The following is a 20,276-nucleotide window of genomic DNA, read 5'->3' on the forward strand; positions in this document are numbered from 1 at the left end:
TAATATACATATAGGTGCAGACAGCTCATCATATCTATACCCAGCTGTCTGTGTAGGAACCTAGGTAGAAAATGGGCCAAGTACTGCTCTGCTTCCACCTGAGAAACCTTCCCCTCCCAAATCCAGGGGCTTAGCTGTGGGGCCTTTGTCTATGCAGTGTATGCCGTGCAGGGAGAGCCGCACCGCGGGCTGTCGTGCCCCCGCCCCGCTGTGCAGCAGAGGAGCTGCCTGCTTCAGGTTGCGTCCTCTCCCCCCCCCCTCAGCTGTAGGATTGCAACAGGCCTGTCCCAAGCAACCACCGCGCTGCACTTTTCGGCCGACTAATAATACACCGTGTGGGTGGGGGGAAGAGAAATGGTTTTCCCCCCTCGTCCTCCTTCCCCTTTAAGGGGCGGAGGTGAGGGAGTTTGCGGAAGGGACCGATGAGCAACGCACGCTGAGTGGTCGGCCTGGTCTCGTGACTTCAGCTGGCCCCGCCCCCGATTCTCCCCCCCCCATTCTAGCCCCCAACCCCCGCGTTCCATTGTGAGTGCGAGCTCCGCATGGCTCCGCCCCCGCCCCTAGCCCCGCCTCCTTTTTTCTCTTGGCTCATTTCCGGCCGCCGCCGCCGCTCGCTTCCCTGTGAGGACTCGGGAGAGTGAAGAAACAACAGCCGCCATTTTGTTTGTGTGTGAGCGACTGAGGGAGGGCGAGAGAGACCGAGCCGGACGGGGCGAGCCAGGGGGCGGGCAGCGCAGAGAGACCCAGGGGCCTGGGCGGGGAACGGGGAGAGAAGAGAGAGTCCGAGACGCATCCCCCACATACATCACACCAGCCCCGCAGCCAGCCGCCGAGAGCCAGGCAGGGGCAGTAGGGAGCCTGCGCGCTCGGCCTCCTCGCTCCAAGCCCCGTCCCACCCCGCCCCGGAGCAGAGGAGACCCCCCCCCGCGGTCTGTTTTATCCATAAGGGGGAGATTTCCCCCTCTTGGGCCGGTATTTTGGGAGGCGTCTGGACCCCCGTTGGGGCCCCCGCCCCCTATGGCGGAGGCGAGAGGGCGTCCTAGCAGCGCCTGAGCGGCGGTGGGAGAGACGGAGAGTGACCATCGCCGAGCGCAGGGAGTGGGGGGAAGAGAGGAGCCCAACACCCCCTGCCTTGCCCTGCCCAAACCCAGCGCTAATAACCATCCTCAGCCACTCGGGAGGGGGAAGGTAGCGCGAGAGAAGGGGGGAGGGGCCGGCTGCTCTTCCTCCTCCTCCTCCTGCTTTGGGATCGGTCCCTCCGCTTGCTCTGGGGGGCACCCGGCTCCTCGGGCTGAGCGAGAGAGCGGAGGGGGCGCTGAAACCCGCCCCTGCACCCCCATCTCGGGATCGGCGTTGCCTCCATCAGGACAACAACCCCTCCTCCTTCCCCGCACAACAAGATGTGAAGCGGAGACTCCTGGGACTTATCCTCACCCTCCTCATCCTTCCAGCTCCCCTCTCTGCAGCCATTAGTGCCTGGCGAGGAAGAAGCAGGGGGAGCTGGGGACCCCGCACACGCGCTGTCTTCCTCCCCTCCAGCCCCTTCGCGGGCGGTGGGTGTTTTTTTTTTATTTGCAGGGTGGTGTTGGACAGGGAAGGAGCTGCTAGAGGAGGGTGATTTTTTTTCTCTCTCTCCTTTTTCCTCCTCCTCTCCCCTCCTTCGCCCGCCTCCTTGTGGCGATGAGGAGGAGGAGAACGACGCCGAGGAGGAAGAGGCTGATGGCGGCGGTGAGGCGGCAGCAGGAGGAGGAGACCCCCCGGAGGATGAAGATGATGGTGGCAGAGATGAGGAAGCACCAGCAGCACAACAGCCGGGATTAATTTGACTAAAAGCCCACCAGCTTCTTCTCTCCTTTTTATTTTCTGGCGGGGGCGCTTTCCGTGTTCTTCCCGTCCCCTCTGCCCGTGGCCCGGGGGAAAAGGCCTCTTCCCCACCCTACCCCCCACCTTCCCCCCCGCTGAGCCGGTGCCACCCTACCAGAGACCGAATCCGAGGGGCAGAAAAAGGGGAACTTGGACCCCCGCGTCCTCCAGATCCGTCGCTCGCTCTCCTTAGTCTTCAGCTGAGTCGGGGGCCCGAGAGGAAGGCGAAGATTTTGGGGATCCCCCGTCTCTCTCCTCGTTGTGTTTGTCTAAAAAGAATTAAAAATGGCCGAGAATGTGGTGGAGCCGGGCCCGCCTTCAGCCAAGCGGCCTAAACTCTCCTCACCGGCGCTCTCCGTGTCCGCAAGCGACGGCACAGGTCAGTATCAGGGGCCCAGACCCCCGCATATCCCAGCTGTACACCTAGAACCCTTTCTCTCCCCTTCTTTTCCCCCTCTTTTTTTCTCCAGCTCTACTACTTTCCTTCCCCTTCCTGTCTTCCCATTTGCACCCCTTTTTCCTCTGCACCTATGTGTATTAATCTCCTCGGCGGGTATTTAATTGCTCTTGCCCTTTATTTGTTGGACGTGATTGAGAGGAAAGCTGTTTGGTTTATTATGCATATGACCATTTGCAGAGAGACTAACAATTCTACCATTTTTATCCTTTTCGTTGTAATAATTATATCAAGTTCTTTAGTCAGATTAAGAGAAATATATATATAGAGATAGGCATAAAATAGTGTACACAAGCATTCTCTTCATCAGTCTTAACTGTGTGCATGTGTATACACGCACATCTGTCTCTTAATGTTTGTTGGCTTATATGTAAGGACTTTACATCACATTTTTTTCTGAATAAGGAAATGAATTCTCTTCCATTCCTCATTTTATCCCTTGTTTGCATTCTGGTTATTCTATTTATTTTTTTTACCTTTTCCCTTCACCCTTTCTCACCTGGTCTTTCTCTGAGGAAGAATGGTTCTGTTTTTTGTTAGAAATTTAGCTTAGTCTTAGTTTTTAAAGACCTAGATTGCAGATTTTAGTGATTTGTAAGGCTTTTTAAGATCTTTTTTATCTTCATGCAAACACATAGCGTTTCATCTTATTTGCATTAAGAATCAATATGGAGCGCAGTTCATTTTGCATCTCCCATTTCTTTGCTGTGAGGCCAAAATGTCTGAAATTCCCATGTATGTTTATTGGGTTGTGAAGATGAACGGGGCTTGTTCTTTGTAATCTTGCAAAGATTTTTAACAGTGGTTTTGTAGGGAGGAACAATCCATAGTTGCTCTGAAATCAAGCTAGAGGGTGTAAATTTTAGGTGTTCCAATCTCCAGCAAATGTAAACTGGTTGTACTGGAAATTAACAATAATAAGCTGTTCTTCTTTTCACTGCCTCTTATTAAGAAGCAGGTAAGTATTTGGTATCATTTTGCTTTGAGAGTACTGAGCAGCCTGCCCCTAGTTGTTTCTCAAAACTTGCTTTTAGATCTTAGCCAAAGGAAAACTTTGGGGACTCCCCAACTCTGTCCGTCTCCTCCTGCTATACATTGGCTAGTTAAGGTTGTTCCTTGTCCGCACCAGTTTTCTTGTTCATTGTAATTGTTTGAGCTACCAGGAAAATAAGTAAAAAAATGGGTGGCCATCAGACAGTAAACAAGATGTTTAAATGTCTAGCTTTCAGTTGTGCACTGGTTTAACTGGAATCACCTTAATTAAAAAGTTTTTTTGCTGATTTTTTCTTCTGGAATAATGAAGTTTTAATTGGTGTGTAATTTAAAAAAGAAGTTTGCTGAGAACTTTTAGAGCACATTAAGGCATAGGCAGAGTTACAGAGACTGTGAAAGGGGGGTGATACATTTCTGTCCCAAAATCAACAGGTCTAGTCTCTAATAGAAGAGGGAGATGGGGTGGAGGAAGAGGAACTTCTCTCCTGTCAGACCCAGTGGTTGATTTTTAGCATTACTTAGAAAGCAAGTACTTTGAATTCAGTAGCCTTCATATATTTCCTTTCCCTGTCAAGTTGATCATTCAACAGGGAATTGTTTTAGTTCAAAATCATATAATTTTCCCCCATTCAATTGTGTAGAAAGGTCCAAGTTTGACTTCAGGCTTTTTATGTGTGGGTCAGGATGCTGTTTAGAATAGCTGGACAGGTGGAAACTTTTTATGCATCTGATTGAAAGTATAAAAACTTTAGTTGTGCCAGGCTACAAGGAGCTTATTTCTATTTAACAAGTGCAGGTATTCAATATATTTAATAAAATGTAAGCATTTTAATCAGGAGTATTGAGTGACTTAATAGTTGAGGAATCATTGTATAGGTATAGTCAAACACTTACTATGGATATTTAACTATTTCTTAGGAAGTCAGATGTGACATAATAGTGGACAAAACAGAATGTACTTTCTTCATAAGACTTGTATAAACTCAAACTTTACTTAATTCAACAGATAATGCAAAGGCTTTGGATAGTGTCAATTTTTTCATATGAAATTACACTCAATAGTTATTGATGAAGACTTCTTTACCCTGGGTTCTCATGTTAAGTAACATATTAACATTGTGGGCTTTGAGGCACAGTACTATGTTTGTTACCTGGACATAATTATGCCTTCATCTCAGAAGCACATGTATCTTGTAAAGTTGAATATTACAGTGTTTCTTTAAGTCAAAACCCATCATTTGCGGGTTATATTCCTTCACTTCCATTGCTTGACTGTTTTTTGTCTCATGTCAATAACCTGTTTCCATAAACACCACAACTCCAGTTTTTACTATATCTTAAGGCTTTTTCCCTTTCTTTTCCCGAAGTAACTTTAAATTAGTGATGTGTTGTGTAGTGTGGTGTGGTAGGTCCCAGCTATAGAATGAGTTGTGTTGCCCCACTCCTAGGATAATTGTTGCATCATGCTTTTGAACTTACCTTAATTATTTACTAGAAACATTACATTTTTTTTTGTTTTTGTTTTTTGCAGTAATCTAAATATTAGCTTGTGAACTTGATTGTGCTCATAAAGTGAGGTGTCAGAAATTTCTAAATTGTTGTGGCCATTTCGCTTTGCTTGCAAGCGTGAAGGGGATTCTTTTTGTATATTTCTCACTGTTGGCTTATTTGGTTCAGTGTTAATTTAAAATATGGATTTGGCAGATTGGAGACATAAGAGCAGTGGTGAGTCTAGTTGAGTTGCTAGAGCTGAAACTAGCAGATGTCAAATATTTTCATCATACAGAAGCCAAGACTTGGTCTATAATTCATCCCCAGTTGTGTTTTTGTTACGTACCAAGAGTATTTAGTTCATTTTCAGAATGCACACAAAAAAGGAAGGTATTGGGATTCTGTTTCAGAACACAAAATGCATTGGGAGAATTCAAAAGGTGTTCACATGGGGTTGCACTAGTAAACCTCACTTCTCTGCTCATCCAGTCGCTTCTTCCCCACTGTGTCGCAGTGCTGGATCTCTTTCTAAGAAGTCTTGGCTGTTATTTCTCTCCTGTTTTGAAAGCAATATTTACTCTGAAGCCACAGAATGTGGTATAACTTAAGAGCTTTTACAGTTTAAAAATGTTTTATATAAAACATAATAATAAATAATATTTATAAAAATAAATTCTAATAAAGGCTAAATTCCTTGTCCGGGGGAAGAAGAAGCAGGAAGGGAATACTGTATTACAAGCCAGCTCAAGTGTTTAACTACAGGTTCATATCATTTGCCAACACTAAAATACTGTTTCTCCTGGATACTGAGGAGTATAAAAAAAATCTTGATATTGTGAATGGTTTTTCTTCTAGTAAATTAATGGTTAAACTTTACATCTTGTTTTGTCATCCCTTGTAATTCTTAATGCATCCCTTAAACTCTTGACTTTAGGAGCTGAACATCTTAGATTTTCTCAGTAGTTACAAAAGTACTGGTACCGCTTCATTGTGAACAGTTGACAAAAATTGGTGGGAAGGAGGACTGATACCTGTCTGTACATGTGAAGCCGTAAGTTGAGTTCTGCAAAGAATGCTAAATCTGAACACTTGGGCCAGGTCTATGCTAGAAACTTCTGCTATTATAAGCAATATCAGGTAAGATTTTTTTGATGACATTTATGTCCTGGCGAAAGCCTTCGTGTAGACATGGACATTCCTTCATAAAAGTGCTTTTGCTGATATAGTGTATTTCGTTTGGGGACCTGGTATAAGCTGTATTAGCAGAAACACTGCTAAAAAAGCGTAGATGCAGCTTTCACTCAGATTCTGCTGGTATATGTATACCCAGCAAACCTTTCTCTGTGTAGTCTAGGCTTTGGAGTAAAAGTCTTCCATTTTCATTAATACTGTAATGAAATGCTTGACAAGTGCTTTATGTAAATTTAGCATCCCAAATAGTCTTCAGAAATACCAAATATTTTTTTAAGTTCATTTTGGGCAAGATTTCCTTCCATTAATCAGGGGTGTTAAATGGTGTTATATATTGGAGAGGATATCTTGAACTTTGTATTCCTTGATAAATGTTATAACATTGTAATACTGTACATATCTTTTGGTTGTTGGATAAAAAAAATATTATTTGAAATGCAAGTTAGTTGTAAAATACTAAACAACTCTCTCATTTCTTGAGAACTGTTAATATACAGATTTGTGGTAGCAGAGATCTGTATGGAATTTAGTGTCCTTCGGCTAGGCATATCCAAAAATCAGATTCTGTTGATTAACAGCAGCCCTTAGAGCCAAATGTACACTCCCTTGATCTCCCTTCCACTTGGTATCCATTTTTTATAAATCTTGATTTGTTCTCATCTTGACCCTTAATTCTTCTGCAACCCTCGTATCCAAGGTGTATACATTTCTCATATTGAAAATCTTCAGGACTTGCTCCTCTTATAAAAATGATTCATATTCTCATCTTCTGTCATCTAGATTACTGTAATAGAAAATTTAATTTTCATTGACTTTAAAATGTGGAAGGTTGTTTCTTCATTAGAAACACATCACCTCAAATTTTAACCTGGCTCCCTGTCTATTTCAGAAATTGATACAAAGTCTCTACCCAGTTTTCAGGCTCCTTCTTGGAGTTTCTCTCCATTTGTTTGACCTCACTTTTTTCTTTCTAGCCTTGTCTCCTTTCACGTCTAACTCCTGCCCCCTTTCTTGCACAGCAATCAGATCTTAATCCTGAGTTCCCCCCTTTCAATTTTACATGTGCTCTTTCTCTCTGAAACTTGGGTGAGTCTGTCTGTCGCAGTTCACCTTATTTTCATTTGCTGCCTCTTTAATAGATTGTATAATCAGATAACTTACAAAGTTTTTGTATTATAGCAAATAAAACTATTTTTACTTGTATTACAATTGTGCAACTGAGACTGTGCTAGACATTGTACAGACTCTAAAGTTACAGTCCTCCTTCAAAGAGCTTACAGTCTCAGTAGACAAGATATGCAAAGGGTAGGGAGAGGGAGCAGAGGAAGGTGAGGTGAAGTGACTTGTTCATGACCATGTAACAGGTAAGCGACAGAGCCAGGAATAGAACCTGGGTCTCTTGACTCATGTTCCTGTGCCCTATCACAAAGTCACACATCTTCCACACCCTTTACTATAAAATACTGTCCATCAGCAATGAAGCTGTAGGCAATTGTCAAGAATTCACTTGGAAATCTTTATTTTTATAACTTAAATGTATTTTTCACTAAAACTGCTTGTTCTGGTACCTGAAAAATTAGAGAACTCATTTTAAAAAAACCCCAAAACTAAGACCTGAAATCATTTCGTATATTTAAATTGTAGAAATTATTTAAAAACTAGATTTATTACCTTTTCTGGTGAGATCCAGTTCTAGTTTTTCTCTTTCCTGTTTTTGTTTTTTGAAGTGTTAATGGTGTCAGTTGTTAAAAAGAACCCTTAATTTGGGGGTTGGACAGGTAGAAAATAATGTAATACATATTGTATTACAGTTGGCAATTATTTTAATCAACAGTAAATAATTGAGGGAACTGAAATAATTTCTAGTTTGTAGTCAAGTGGACTGTCAAGGTTAGAATAAGATTTTTGAGAAGAACAGTAACTTGATATTTCTATGATGGTTGATTCAAAAATCAATGATCCTGCAGACTTCACAACCTTGCATTCCATTCCTAATCTTATGATACCTACAACTATTTATCTTTTTTTCCTACACACTGAATTGCGTATGTAAACTTGAAATGTTCTACAAATTTTTTAAATAAAAACTATATACACCATAAGTTAAAGGTCTATGGAAATTGTGTGTGTGTAATATATAAACTCAAGAGGTCCCTAGGCATTCAGGAATTTTAGATGCTAGATTCCAACAAAACCTAGTTAATTTTAAGTAGATGTGGTTGAGATGGTCTCTTGTTAAATGATCTCTTTCAGGCTGAATCCTTAACTCTGCCTAAAAGGAGCTATCAGTTCAGATCCGTAATCAATTCGTCGTTACTCTTGTGTAGAAATTTTTTTTTTTCCTACTAATGTGTGTGGGTTGGGTGCTGGGGGGAAAGATTAAGTATACTATTGGAAGAATTCTGGCTCTTTGCTATGGATTGCTATGTCCAAAGTGTACAGCAGTCTTTCTCTGCCAGTGGATTTAATGGGACTTACAAGTATATCTGTTGCAAGTCGTCCCCCCCGGCGCGCTTCTGGTTGGTTGTCTCTAGTCTCTCCTCCATGACTTGCTTTCATGCTCCAGTGGGATGGTCTTCCAGTGCATGCTCTATTGATGTAATGATCTTACTTTAATCTTTCTCTGCACATTAACCAGTGCCCCTCTGTGGAGATTGAGCCCAAAGTCATTTAGATTTTTTATCTGACAAACTAAGTAATTTTGCTGATTTATTTACCTGTCAGCTTAAACTACTTATATGGGTCTCCAAGGATTTGGCTTCTCAGGCTTTACCAAAACTGTAGCAGCAGGTTGAAGTAAAATACATCTGTCTCTGCATATGGTTGTAGTCAGTGACATGCAAAACATCGTGATCCCACTGAATTTGGATACATGAATGCGACAAGCAAGACGTAAATCATTATTTTATACACAGGAACCTTCTTATTTGCTAAGTGGTAAATAACATGTCCATGGGCATGATCCGATATTTCTTCCTTAAAGCATGTTTCCTGATGTTAGGTTGTTATATGAATCACAGCACAAAATTACAAATGTCTCTGAATCTTTGTGTATTTTGAAGGCTTTACTTTGTCATATACAAATAACTGTCTTCAGCTATGCTTTTGTTGTATGATTTTTTTTTTTTAAAGAAAATGTTGGCACTTTTTCATTTTTCCAAGAATTCTGAACAGCTACCATTTTTAGATGGAGGAATTGTAGTGGGTAACTCAGCCAGTTGTGGAGTTATCTCAGTTACATTTGCATCAGGAGAGATGTGGAATTGATGTGGCACTAGTTAGATTCTCTCTACTTCTCCTGTTGTAAAATGGTATGTGCAGGAGCAGCAGTAGCACAGGGGATTCACCACTGCTTGTGTGAGGTACAATGGCAAGAGAAGTTTTTCTCTTTTGTCCTCCTGTCCTTTTCCACAGGACCAGTGCAAAACTATGCCTATATTAGCTCTCTTCCTGCATTTAGGATTTTTCCAACAGGATGCTGGACTTCAGGACCAGATTAATTATAAGTCTCTGTGGGTGATGCTGGGAAGCATGAGTGAGAGTGAGCCATGGTGATTCTCCTACAGACGAATTTCTAAAATGTATAGTGACTGTAGATGGGGGTCGGAAACCTTCAGCACGCAGCCCATGAGGGTAATCTGCTGACAGGCCGCGAGACATGTTTGTGTTGACCATCTGGAGGCACAGCTCCCTGTGCCCGCGGTTCGCCGTTTCCGGCCAATGGGAGCTGCGGGAAGCGGCGGCCAGCATATCCCTGCGGCCTGCTTTTTTTTTTTTTTGGTATTCTAGGTAGAAAACGCATCCTTTCTGGCATAATAGTGAATGGTTGCTTCATTGTGCTTTCTTCTGGTGGTCCACAATGTTAGTATGATAAAATAGGCTCATTCACCTCTAATTTCAACTCATACTAGGGCCCATAGTGCTCAGAAAATTGACTCTTCAGTAATACAGCAGTTTTCAAATATGTAAGTATTTCAAAACTTGTTAAAACTGTACAAATGAAATTCCTGTCTGAAGCTTATATATTCTTAGGCTGAGTGTTATTTTGAATCAGTCTAGTTTTTCAAAGCTTATGCTATATATTGACAGGTTTCAGAGTAGCAGCCGTGTTAGTCTGTATTCGCAAAAAGAAAAGGAGTACTTGTGGCACCACAGAGACTAACCACTTTATTTGAGCATAAGCTTTCCGATGAAGTGAGCTGTAGCTCACGAAAGCTTATGCTCAAATAAAGTGGTTAGTCTCTATGGTGCCACAAGTACTCCTTTTCTTTTTGCTATATATTGGTGGCACATCCTTGACTGGGGAATGTAGTAGGCAATAAATTGATTAACAAAATGATTGAGTTGTTGTTAAGCTAGGCATTTACCTTGGTATATTGGGGCCATTATTAACTATTAATGTCCAAGGCCCCTCATGTTGTTTATAACTTGGCCCAGTAGTCACTAAGTAAAACTAATGTAGAGGATTTGCATTGTGTATTTTAAAATCTGCTAGATTTACTCAGGTAACTAAAGGGGGAAGTTTAAAAAGTTATTGCTAATCGCTTTCAGAATGGTGAATGAGCTGAAACGTCTCCCTAGCTCATGTTGGTGAAAAGCACTCTCAATCATTTGTAAACCTTCAACATTTTATTTCAAAATATTTTAGTGACCAATTAGTAACAAAACTTTGATATATCAATCAGTTTAATGTAAAAGCAGTAAAGTTCTCCAGATGTCAAATCCAGAATAAAAACAGGATGGAAACTGGGTTACCACCTCTTTGAATCAGATGGCTCAGTAGTTTTAGTGCTCTTGATTGTGGCACTGATCCAAAGCCCATTTTGAAGTCAGAGTCTTTCTATTGACTTCAGTGGGCTTTGGATCAGGCCCTCAGTGAACTTTCAGATCACTGTTCTGAGGAAAATGGAAGGTTTTCTTTTGAGGAAGAGCTGTGTGGTACTTGGCATAGAATCTGCACTCTGATCAGGGAATGTGGGATATATCCAAATTACACAGTGTAAGAATTTGCGTGAAGAATAAGCACCCCAAGATGCATTCTTTTCAGATTGGGGCTATAGCAATAAATGGTCTTTTTAATAACATTTACTTGACATCTTGCCCCTTGCAAATTAGTTATATCAAATGTGTGACAATCCCCCGCCCCCCCCAAAAAAACCCCCACAAAAACAAAAAAAAACCCCAACCTGGTAGATGAGGTGATATGTACATCTGCCACTAAGTTCGACATTTTCACCAACAAACTTTGGGTTGCGGCTACGAGCCTGTCTGAAACGCTTGCTTTACTCTCCTAAAATGGCTTACACGCTTCCATTTGTAGACTTTCAATGATTCTGATCACCCTGACATGAGGTATTAAAAAGTTGTTCTGGTTAGGCACAACTGTTGGGTAGGGTTTTGCTTGCAGTCCCAAACTTTGAATTCAGGCGTCTTATTTTCCCTTTGAGTTCCTTGAGGCAGAATGCACATGAATACTGCATTAAAGTGGGCTTTTCGGGGTGTGATGTGGTGGTAAGGGGAAGCAAAAAACACAATTTCTTACAGTGAGGAGAATTAAAAGCCTAATGCCAGAGGCTCTTGGAGTTTCCGAAATACAAATGGTGTATTAAAGCAAAAAGGTTATAGCTTCCTGAAACAGATGCAGGAAAAAAAAATTGCAGCTTTGGATCAAATTTTCGTATTCTAGGCACAAAGAAGTGAAGTTACTTCTGGTTGTTTAGGGACTAGCATCCTAGTATGTTGTGAGGTTTGATGTGTAACTGAACTCCGTAGCTTTTGTGGCTCTGAATCTGAATCTTGTACTTTTTTAGGTCTTGTTTGAATTTCTGCCTGTATTTGATCTTAAATCAGATATTGGATTCTGTTTAAATACAGCAGTGGTATAGTTAATCTCTGGTTGCCCTCTAATTAAAAATGGCTCCACAATTTTTTTTAAAAAAAGTAGGAAAAAAACTATCAGACAAAGTCCTTGTATACTAAATTTCAGCTTGAAGCTTGTTGCTTCAGAGGGGTTTACAATGAAAATGCTATTGGACTCATTTATTTGCCCTTAATGGGGTTTATAACACTGACCATTTCTAAATATCATTTGGTAGAATCCTCACTCCTGAATGTTTCCTAGACAGAACAGGGTGGAACTCTGCAAATGTTAAAGGTTTTATTTTGTCCCCAAAGAACAGCAGAGCATCTACTGGCGGTCACATTCCACCTGAACTTCTAATGGCTGCCACCTGAAATTTCCAGTCCTTTACTTGATCAGTCAGTGATGGAGCTTCCCACAAAAGCTTTGCCCCTTCAACCAAAGTAGTTACTCTTCACTGCAGTCCAGTTTCTTGTTGCTTCGGTTTTCTTCAGTCCCTCCCTGGCTGAGGTTCTTTTTGTGTCACATCTCTCCTTGAAAGAGTCATTTTGTCTCCCCATAAGGAGACCTTTAGTCCCTGACATTGTAACTTCCAGAGCTTGTTGGTAGCACTTTGTTTTACCTCTTCCTTGGGTTTATTTGACATTTTATCTTTATCTTTGTTTCAGGGTATTGAACTAAGTTGTTCAGGGCATCTAAGTGTTTTTTGCCTTGTGAGGATCCTTGGCTCACTGTCTTCTTAGCTTATCTTTTTGGAGGGTACTTCAGGTCATGAGCTTCCATTCTTGGATCCCCAGTCTAGTTGCTTCACTGTGAATCCAAATAGCTGGTTACACTTTGGTGCTTGGATTGGTGTTTTCTTTCTTGCTTCTAGGCCTTCTCCTGGATAGCTTTCAGGTCTCTCTGTAGAGAATATCTTGATCTCAGCATTTCATGGCCATTGCTTCTGCCTGAAAGCACAAAAGAAATGCCATATGTTTCATATGCAGTAGCCTGCATTGTGTGGCACCCAGCAGTCAGTGTTGATGGTAAAGCTTTGAGGTGGACCTGTTAATGCTTGCAGGGCTCTAGAGTTGGTATCCTGATGGGGCATTCTGCATGGAATATTGAGCGCTTGTTGATAGTTTTGCCTGATGTGGAAGACTGAGTGTGCCAAGTACAAGACAGTGCTGCTTGAAGTGTCTATTGGACAAAGCAGAGAGAAGCGCTGGTATCAAGCCTTGTCCACTCGTTAATTCATTTTATACTTCAGACAGAGCTATTCCATAGTCCGATTTACTGATGCATATCAGGACTGCTGATGGGTTGTTCAGAAGGATGATCATTCTTTGAAGTTCCACTTTGATTCATCTCTCTTCCCATTGCATATAAAGGGGGATCTAGACTGAAGCCTCAAGGCCCTGTCTTACCTGCTATAAGAATCTGCCTACCTTGCATGTTCTATCATCTTATACAGCTTCTGTGCCAAGATCCTTCAGGCATTTCTGTGCACACAAAACACTGTCCTTTCAATTAAAGCACCTATTCTTTGAAGATCAACTACTTTGAGGCCATTGATTCCCATCTGCAGAACACATTTAGGCTATGAGGTCAAAAACCTTCTCAGGTATCTGGAGGCCTCTGGTGCAAGTTCCCAAAAAACTGGGTTTATTCCATCCTCTGTTAGAAGCTAACCACCCAGAAACTTAGTAGAAGGGCCTATTAATAGTCTTTCAGAAACAAGTAAGACTAATCTTGATGAAGTGAGGAGAACTTCCTCCAGTTTTCTAATCTGAATGAGATTCACCTGAGCCAGAAAACATGAGAGAGGGACTAGCATAGAGTGCCTCAGCCCATTTGAAGTTTTGCTTCTCTGCTATGTAATTGGTAAGGATATATTTTGGTAAGAATATAAACTCCTTGTGATAGGGACCATTTTTGTTTTCTGTTTGTACAGTGCCTTTTTCAATGTGGTCCTGGTCCCTCTCTGGCATTACTGCAATATAAATAATGTTAGCGATACTGTTCTCCACCTTAAATAGGACAATTTTGAGATGCTAGGGCACTAAGTTCCTAGTACATTAAAGGTCAAATTCACCTTCAGGATCTTGATTAGTAATCACAGAACTGGAAGGGACCTCAGGAGGTCATCTAGTCCAGTCCCCTGCGCTCAAGGCAGGACTAAGTATTATCTAGACCATCCCTGACAGGTGTTTGTCCAACCTGCTCTTAAAAATCCCCAATGATGGAGATTCCACAACCTCCCTAGGCAATTTATTCCAGTGCTTAACCACCCTGACAGGAAGTTTTTCCTAATGTCCGACCTAAACCGCCCTTTCTGCGATTTAAGCCCATTGCTGCTTGCACTCCTCAGAGGTTAAGAACAACAATTTTTCTCCCTGCTCCTTGTAACAACCTTTTATGTACTTGAAAATTATGTCCCCTCTCAATATTCTCTTCTCCAGACTAAACAAACTCAATTTTTTCAATCTTCCCTCATAGGTTATGTTTTCTAGACCTTAAATCATTTTTTTGCTTTTCTCTGGACTTTCTCCAATTTGTCCACATCTTTCCTGAAATGTGGAGCCCAGAACTGGACACAGTACTCCAGCTGAGGCCTAATCAGCGCAGAGTAGAGCAGAAGAATTACAATACTCCTGCCAATACATCCCAGAATGATGTTAGCTTTTTTTTGCAATAGTGTTACAGTAATGTCTGACAGTAATGTATGAATTTGAATAACTTAAGGCCACCTAGGTGTCAGGTCTCCAAGTGACTGGTAGGAGGAAAACTGCTCCCAGGCTGAATGCCTGGACGTGCTGCAGACTGGAAAACCCATAAAACCCATGCAGTACCAAACTGATCTATATTAACACAGGATAGCCAGGATCCCCTGAAGAGATGACTCACACACTATGAAAGTAAAAAAGCATCACATTCAGTGCATGACTGAGACCTCCTGGTCTATACCTTGCTTAGTGCCAGCAGGGAATAACTACCATCCCATTGTAAGGTCAGAAGGTTTCGTCTGACTGGAGTTGACAAATGTGTATCCCCTGGTGTGCAGATACTTCCAACAAGTTGAGATCTAAGGAAGTTTAAGGTGAACTGTAGCAGTGTAAGTTCTTGGTGGTGTCAGTGAACATCCAGATATTAATAATGGACCAAGATAGGAGAAGACTCTGTGCACTCAAGGTAGTGCAGGAAAGCTGTGGTTGCTGTAAGAGAGGTGTGTTAGCATCTGGCAGCATCGGTGAGAGGTTAGGGCTGTTGTGTGTTCTCTTGTCTTATGGTATATGAGGGCATTGTGAATTGAGTGATGAGACAAATTGGCCATTGTTGGCTTATGAGGGTTATGGTTTTGACCATATTTGGTCTGTGAAAGACTGTGGGATTGAAGCAACTTGTTCAGTCTGTATCTTGCTCACGATGTGGTTCCTGATATGGTAACATTTCATGGGATGTTTTTCTTTCACAGATGAGTTCTATGGTTGCATTGGCATTAGCTGACAAAAGGACCTTTGGGCATAGCAGAAGTGTCTGCTGTTGGTGCAGCTCATAAGAGAACTGTTGCATATCTTCTTTGCACCTTGAGGCTACTCCACTCTAATACTATTTTTGTGGGTAACCTTTTGGATATGGCCTAATTAAAAATAGGTCAGATGTCTCAGTAATGCATCGTTGGACTCTTAGGGTGAAACGTTCCCTCTTCTCTACATCTTCACTTTACCTGTGAACACAGGGTATTAATGGATCCCCAGATTAACCTAATGAAGGATCCTTCTGAACGACCCTAACACTGAAGGTCGCTTCCTGGGTATTGGTGACTTTTGTGCTTTGCTTCCGACCTTAAACCAGAGTGCCTGTTTCCATCATGTAGTAACTCTTCTGTATTTGGGAGGGTGCCATGATTTCTCTAGAGATCACAAATCATTACATTGGTGGTGGTCAAATGTGTGCATACTCCCCTACTTTAGTCAGATCTTTGGTGCATACTGGGTGAAAGATATAGTTAGGTTGCAGAAGACTCAGTGTGTCAGAAAGCTGACTCCACTTCCTTAGTTTTGACACCAGGTTCTTGAGTTGCTGGTCAGTGGCCAAGCCATGCCAGTGCTGATCTGGTCAGAGCCAAAGCGGCCTCTACAGTCTGCAGACAGTGTACATCTTGGGGCAACTGAATATGAATATTAAATGAGCCGTGACTCTGTCATGTATGTAAGTACACACAAAGTAGTACTGCTGAACTCAATTTCCTGAATCTGTTCATATTTGGTCCCTCAGTCCAATGGGATCTGTCTGTAAAATGTGCGAACGCAAAATCATTGCTGGTTTTAGGACTACTAATTTGGTTGACTTTAGGATTTTCCTTTCAAAGTTTGAACATTGTCTGGTGTTTGTTTACTGTCATTTGGCTGTAAAAGACTTTGAAGATTTGGGTTTCAATTTGACTTTACCTGTCATTAAAAACAAAACAGAATGCCGTTATCCTTGCTCAAGTTCACGTCATATTTTTGGTTAATACTTAGTGCTATTCTCCTGAGACAACCATTTTGTATTCTTCAGAAGTGAGAATCTTGGCAAATGATATATTTCAGGGTGGATTTGATTTAAATCACTAGTCAGGAAGACTCGATTTAATCATGGGTTTCTACGTAAAAGGGCGTTCTTGTTGGTTGGTATAACCGTAATACATATTCTTCACAACTCAGAGATGTAGGTTTCATTTTTAGAAGGTACACACTATAAATTTAAGTGATTTATTTTGAAAACTTTTCAGATTAGTTTTGCAGCTATATCAGAAAATGAATGATTTTTTTGTTGTTTCATTTACCAAAGGTAATTGAAGCAGATAGTCAACCTCCCAATGACTTCATAAATATCTCCAATTCAACAGGTTAATCATTAGTATTTGGAGGCTTTTCTTGCCATGCTGTATTAGGAAGAGAACATCACCAGACAGACATCTAAAATTTTTATTTAACTAAAACAACAACGTTATGTATGCTGGATTTTTTTCTTCAACAGCAAACATATAATATTTTAACAAAACTAGCGCATGAATTTTTGAATTTAAACATTCAAGTTTTTTAAAATCAGGTTTGTTTTTGTTAATTAACTAAAATAGTTAAATAATATATTAAAAAAGAAAAATTAAATTGACTGTCAGCCGGGTCAACATGAGGAACTTAAAATACTGGCTTCTGCAGCTAACTCAGTCATCTTCGCCTTCATTTTCCTGTTTGTTCATAATCTGGAAAAGACAAACAAGCTTTCCTGCTTTTTCAGGTCCCAAACGATTTCTCAATTTGGAATGAATTAGTCCAAAGGAAGAAAATATTCTTTCTACACTGGCAGAAGAAGCTACTGCTGTTAGAAGTGAGATTATCACTTCAACAGTCTCTGAATTTAAAGTACTTAAGTGACTTCCAGTTCACTGGTGTGATTTTCTTTAAAATCTCATCAGCAAACATACATTGCTTGAATGGTTCACCCTTAGCCCTGAAGTTTGTTATAGTTGGCATTATGGAGGGGTGATTGCTTAATGTCCATGTTATGGCCAACTCCTCTTCTTCAGCGGTTAAGGTTTGACCCTGGTACTGAGTATTGAGCACATTTGCAAGAAAATGAGCTAGAGATGGTGCTTGTCCCATTTGGTTCTTTTAATACTTGTAATTTAACTCTGTCATTGCATATTTCTCTTTTTTTAAGATCTCACTCAGTTCCTTTCAAATTTCAACAGCGTCAGCAATAAAACAGCTATTTCTCTGCATTTTGTTCAAGGCTACAGAAGTAGGCTTCAGGGTCTTCAGCATGTGTTCAACATTTCTCTTAAGCCCAATGTTGAGGACTTTGGCTGTGACAGTGCCATCTATTTTTTTTCACCATTTTGTTCACAAACTCTCATCAGATTAGGCCAGTTCTTGATATAGTGCTCAAAACAGTCCACTACTGAGTTCCATCGCACATCTTATGGGAGAATTAGCTTGGTTCCCTCCACTTTTTTCAGAGGAGCTGCTGAAAAGTGGTTGTTATGGAGGTATTTTACGATTTCAACAACATTGGCCTTTGTTTGAAGTCTTTTTGGCTAGGAGGTGCATCAAATGAGCACTGCAACTGTATGCTATTAGCTTGGGACTCTCTCTTCTAGATTTCTTCTCATCTTGGATACATTTGCAGCATTGTCTGTGACCAAGCTGCGTACTAGACATTTGAATTTTTTTTCACAGTTTGTTATAGCTTTTACTGCTACTTCTTGTAAGTATTCTGCTGTGTGTGCATTTCCTGATGTATCAATTGTTTCTGTAAGGAAGACATTCCCTTCTGTTGTCACACATGCACATACAATAGGATCGTTGTGAACTTTGCTCCACCCATCAAGACTCAGGTTAACAATTTTACCCTCTAGTCCTTTTGTACACTGCTCAATTTCTCTTTCATATGCTTTATCCAGCAATTAGCCTGCGACACCTGTTCCTTTGGGTGGACTGTGTCCTGGTCTTAATGACTGAATCATGTTAATGAAATGTGGGTTCTCAATCCCACAGAAAGGAGAGTTTGTTGCATAAACAAACTGGTCAGTTTTTTCATCAATTACCTCTTTTTGTAATTTGCTGGTTCTTATCACAAACTTATCGATAGTTGTTTCTGGATGATGGAGATTTTTTTTTTCTTTTTGCTACAGGTGATATACTGTGGCTATGTGACATACATGATGTGACTGAAACACTATCATTGGCAGATAACTCTGAAACTATAGAAAATGATGATCTTGAAGGTGGATAGTATTCAGAATCCTGAATGTTGAGGATGGATTGGCCTAAACAAAATAAGTCCAATGCAGTTATTTGATTGATATTACCATACTGCTCATTTAGTATTACTCATTGCGTTCACTGACACTCAGTACTACTTTAAAGGTGAAATTGTAAAAGGAACCTCTGCCTATTTCAGCTATTTATTTTTTTTATCACAACTGCATCTAAAATGATAGTGTCATGGAGTAACAACTATATTTTTGGCTCAAACATGAAAATTCAAGAATAGTCCAGAAGGAAGACAGGCAGTCCTTAAGAAAGAAGTATGAAATAAAAAAGTTTACCAACCTGAAGATCCTGCATGTTCAGACATGTTCCTTTCATCATCTTCAACGCAGCTTCCTCCTGAGAAGGAGCACTTCTCATGATGTTGTTTCATTCGGGTAACCAGGCCTTGCATTTCTTTGTTGCACTGTTTGCATTTTGCATGCATGCCTGTCTTACCCACAGGTAGAGGAACTTCATTAAAATATTCCCAAACTGGATCTCTTTGACAGCCTGCTGCCATTATAGGTTTTCCCTTCTAGTGAGAGAAGGGTATGGTAGTCAATGAAGGCTACACTCAGAAAGACCTCAAGACTTCTGGAATATGCTGCTCAAACAGCTTCGCTTTTGTTTCTACTGCCTGTCCCCCTGCTTCTCACATTTATCTCCAGACTTCTCCTTATCTGTTTTACCCCCAACAATCTTCTATTCATTAAACTTTTTGAAACTTTGCACTTTTAGAGAGAGGTAAGGGATTGACTCTGTGTACACAAATTTGCAGAGGGACAATAAGGTTGAGGTCTGTTATTTCTCACCTCTATATTTTAAAAACGTTACTGTTAACAAGCATGTTATCTCTGGAGACACACATCCACAGTTTGAGAACTGCAAAACTAAGCCTCTATGGTGATATCTTCTAGACTGAGCACTGAGTCCCATCGGGTAGATAATTCAGGTAAATCTTTCTATACAGAAGCCCCTGGAACCCCATAAGATTGGGTCTCCAATCCATGAACTATTGGAACTCATTTACAAAACTTTTCTTAAACATTACATGAATATATTGCCTCATACTATAGAATTTATAATCCCTGTTCCATGGTGAGATATCTTTGTTTTAATTAAGATTGGATTTTTTTATAGGAAAAACCTATTTAAATTAAAAAAACTTAATGATTTTAAAATCTTTTGATTTTTTAAAAAAAAAATAATTAATTTTTATCCTCCCTGTTTGATAAGAGAAAAAATATTTATAATTTTGTATCTCTTAATGTTTAATGCCAAAAGGATGATCTCCCAGCCACCTTCCCACAATGTAGTATGATTTTGTTCTTGTTGTTTCTGCATGTACCTGTTAACTTCTTGCCTTTTGAGGAATTTTTTTTTGTTTGATTATTTTGTTGGTGCATTCTCCCTGCTTGAAAGGTTCATTTGGCATGGCTACCAATGAGGGGTAGGGGTTGGCTTACATTTGTGGATGCTAGAGTTGTTCTTAGAGACCAGAAACCTTTAAGGCTTAGAATTCTGCCGTCATGTACTTATAAATGGAGATCTAGGAGGGAGAATCTCATGGGATTGTTAGATCTTCAGAGAAATGCTGAGTGATCTTTTCCTTGCATGAGGAAAAGCAAATATGGCTTTA

The 20,276-nt window shown here is 40.8% G+C and overlaps 1 protein-coding gene across 4 annotated transcripts in view; it reads left to right on the forward strand.

Annotated features, from left to right (window-relative positions):
* The first annotated feature begins 623 nt into the window (after nt 1-623).
* The window catches only part of EP300 (EP300 lysine acetyltransferase), a 130,613-nt gene continuing 110,960 nt past the window's right edge, over nt 624-20,276 (forward strand). For 2 of the 4 annotated variants that reach the window (XM_084616715.1, XM_084616716.1), the window contains exon 1: nt 624-2,242. In XM_084616715.1, coding sequence (XP_084472841.1) covers nt 2,149-2,242 — 94 coding nt within the window. In that variant the 5' untranslated portion in view covers nt 624-2,148. The remainder of the gene's footprint in view (nt 2,243-20,276) is intronic. The other 2 variants (XM_084616717.1, XM_084616718.1) reach the window with 1 other exon arrangement.

Source organism: Lepidochelys olivacea (assembly GCF_965140295.1).
Source record: "Lepidochelys olivacea isolate rLepOli2 genome assembly, chromosome: 1".
NCBI lineage: Eukaryota > Metazoa > Chordata > Testudines > Cheloniidae > Lepidochelys > Lepidochelys olivacea.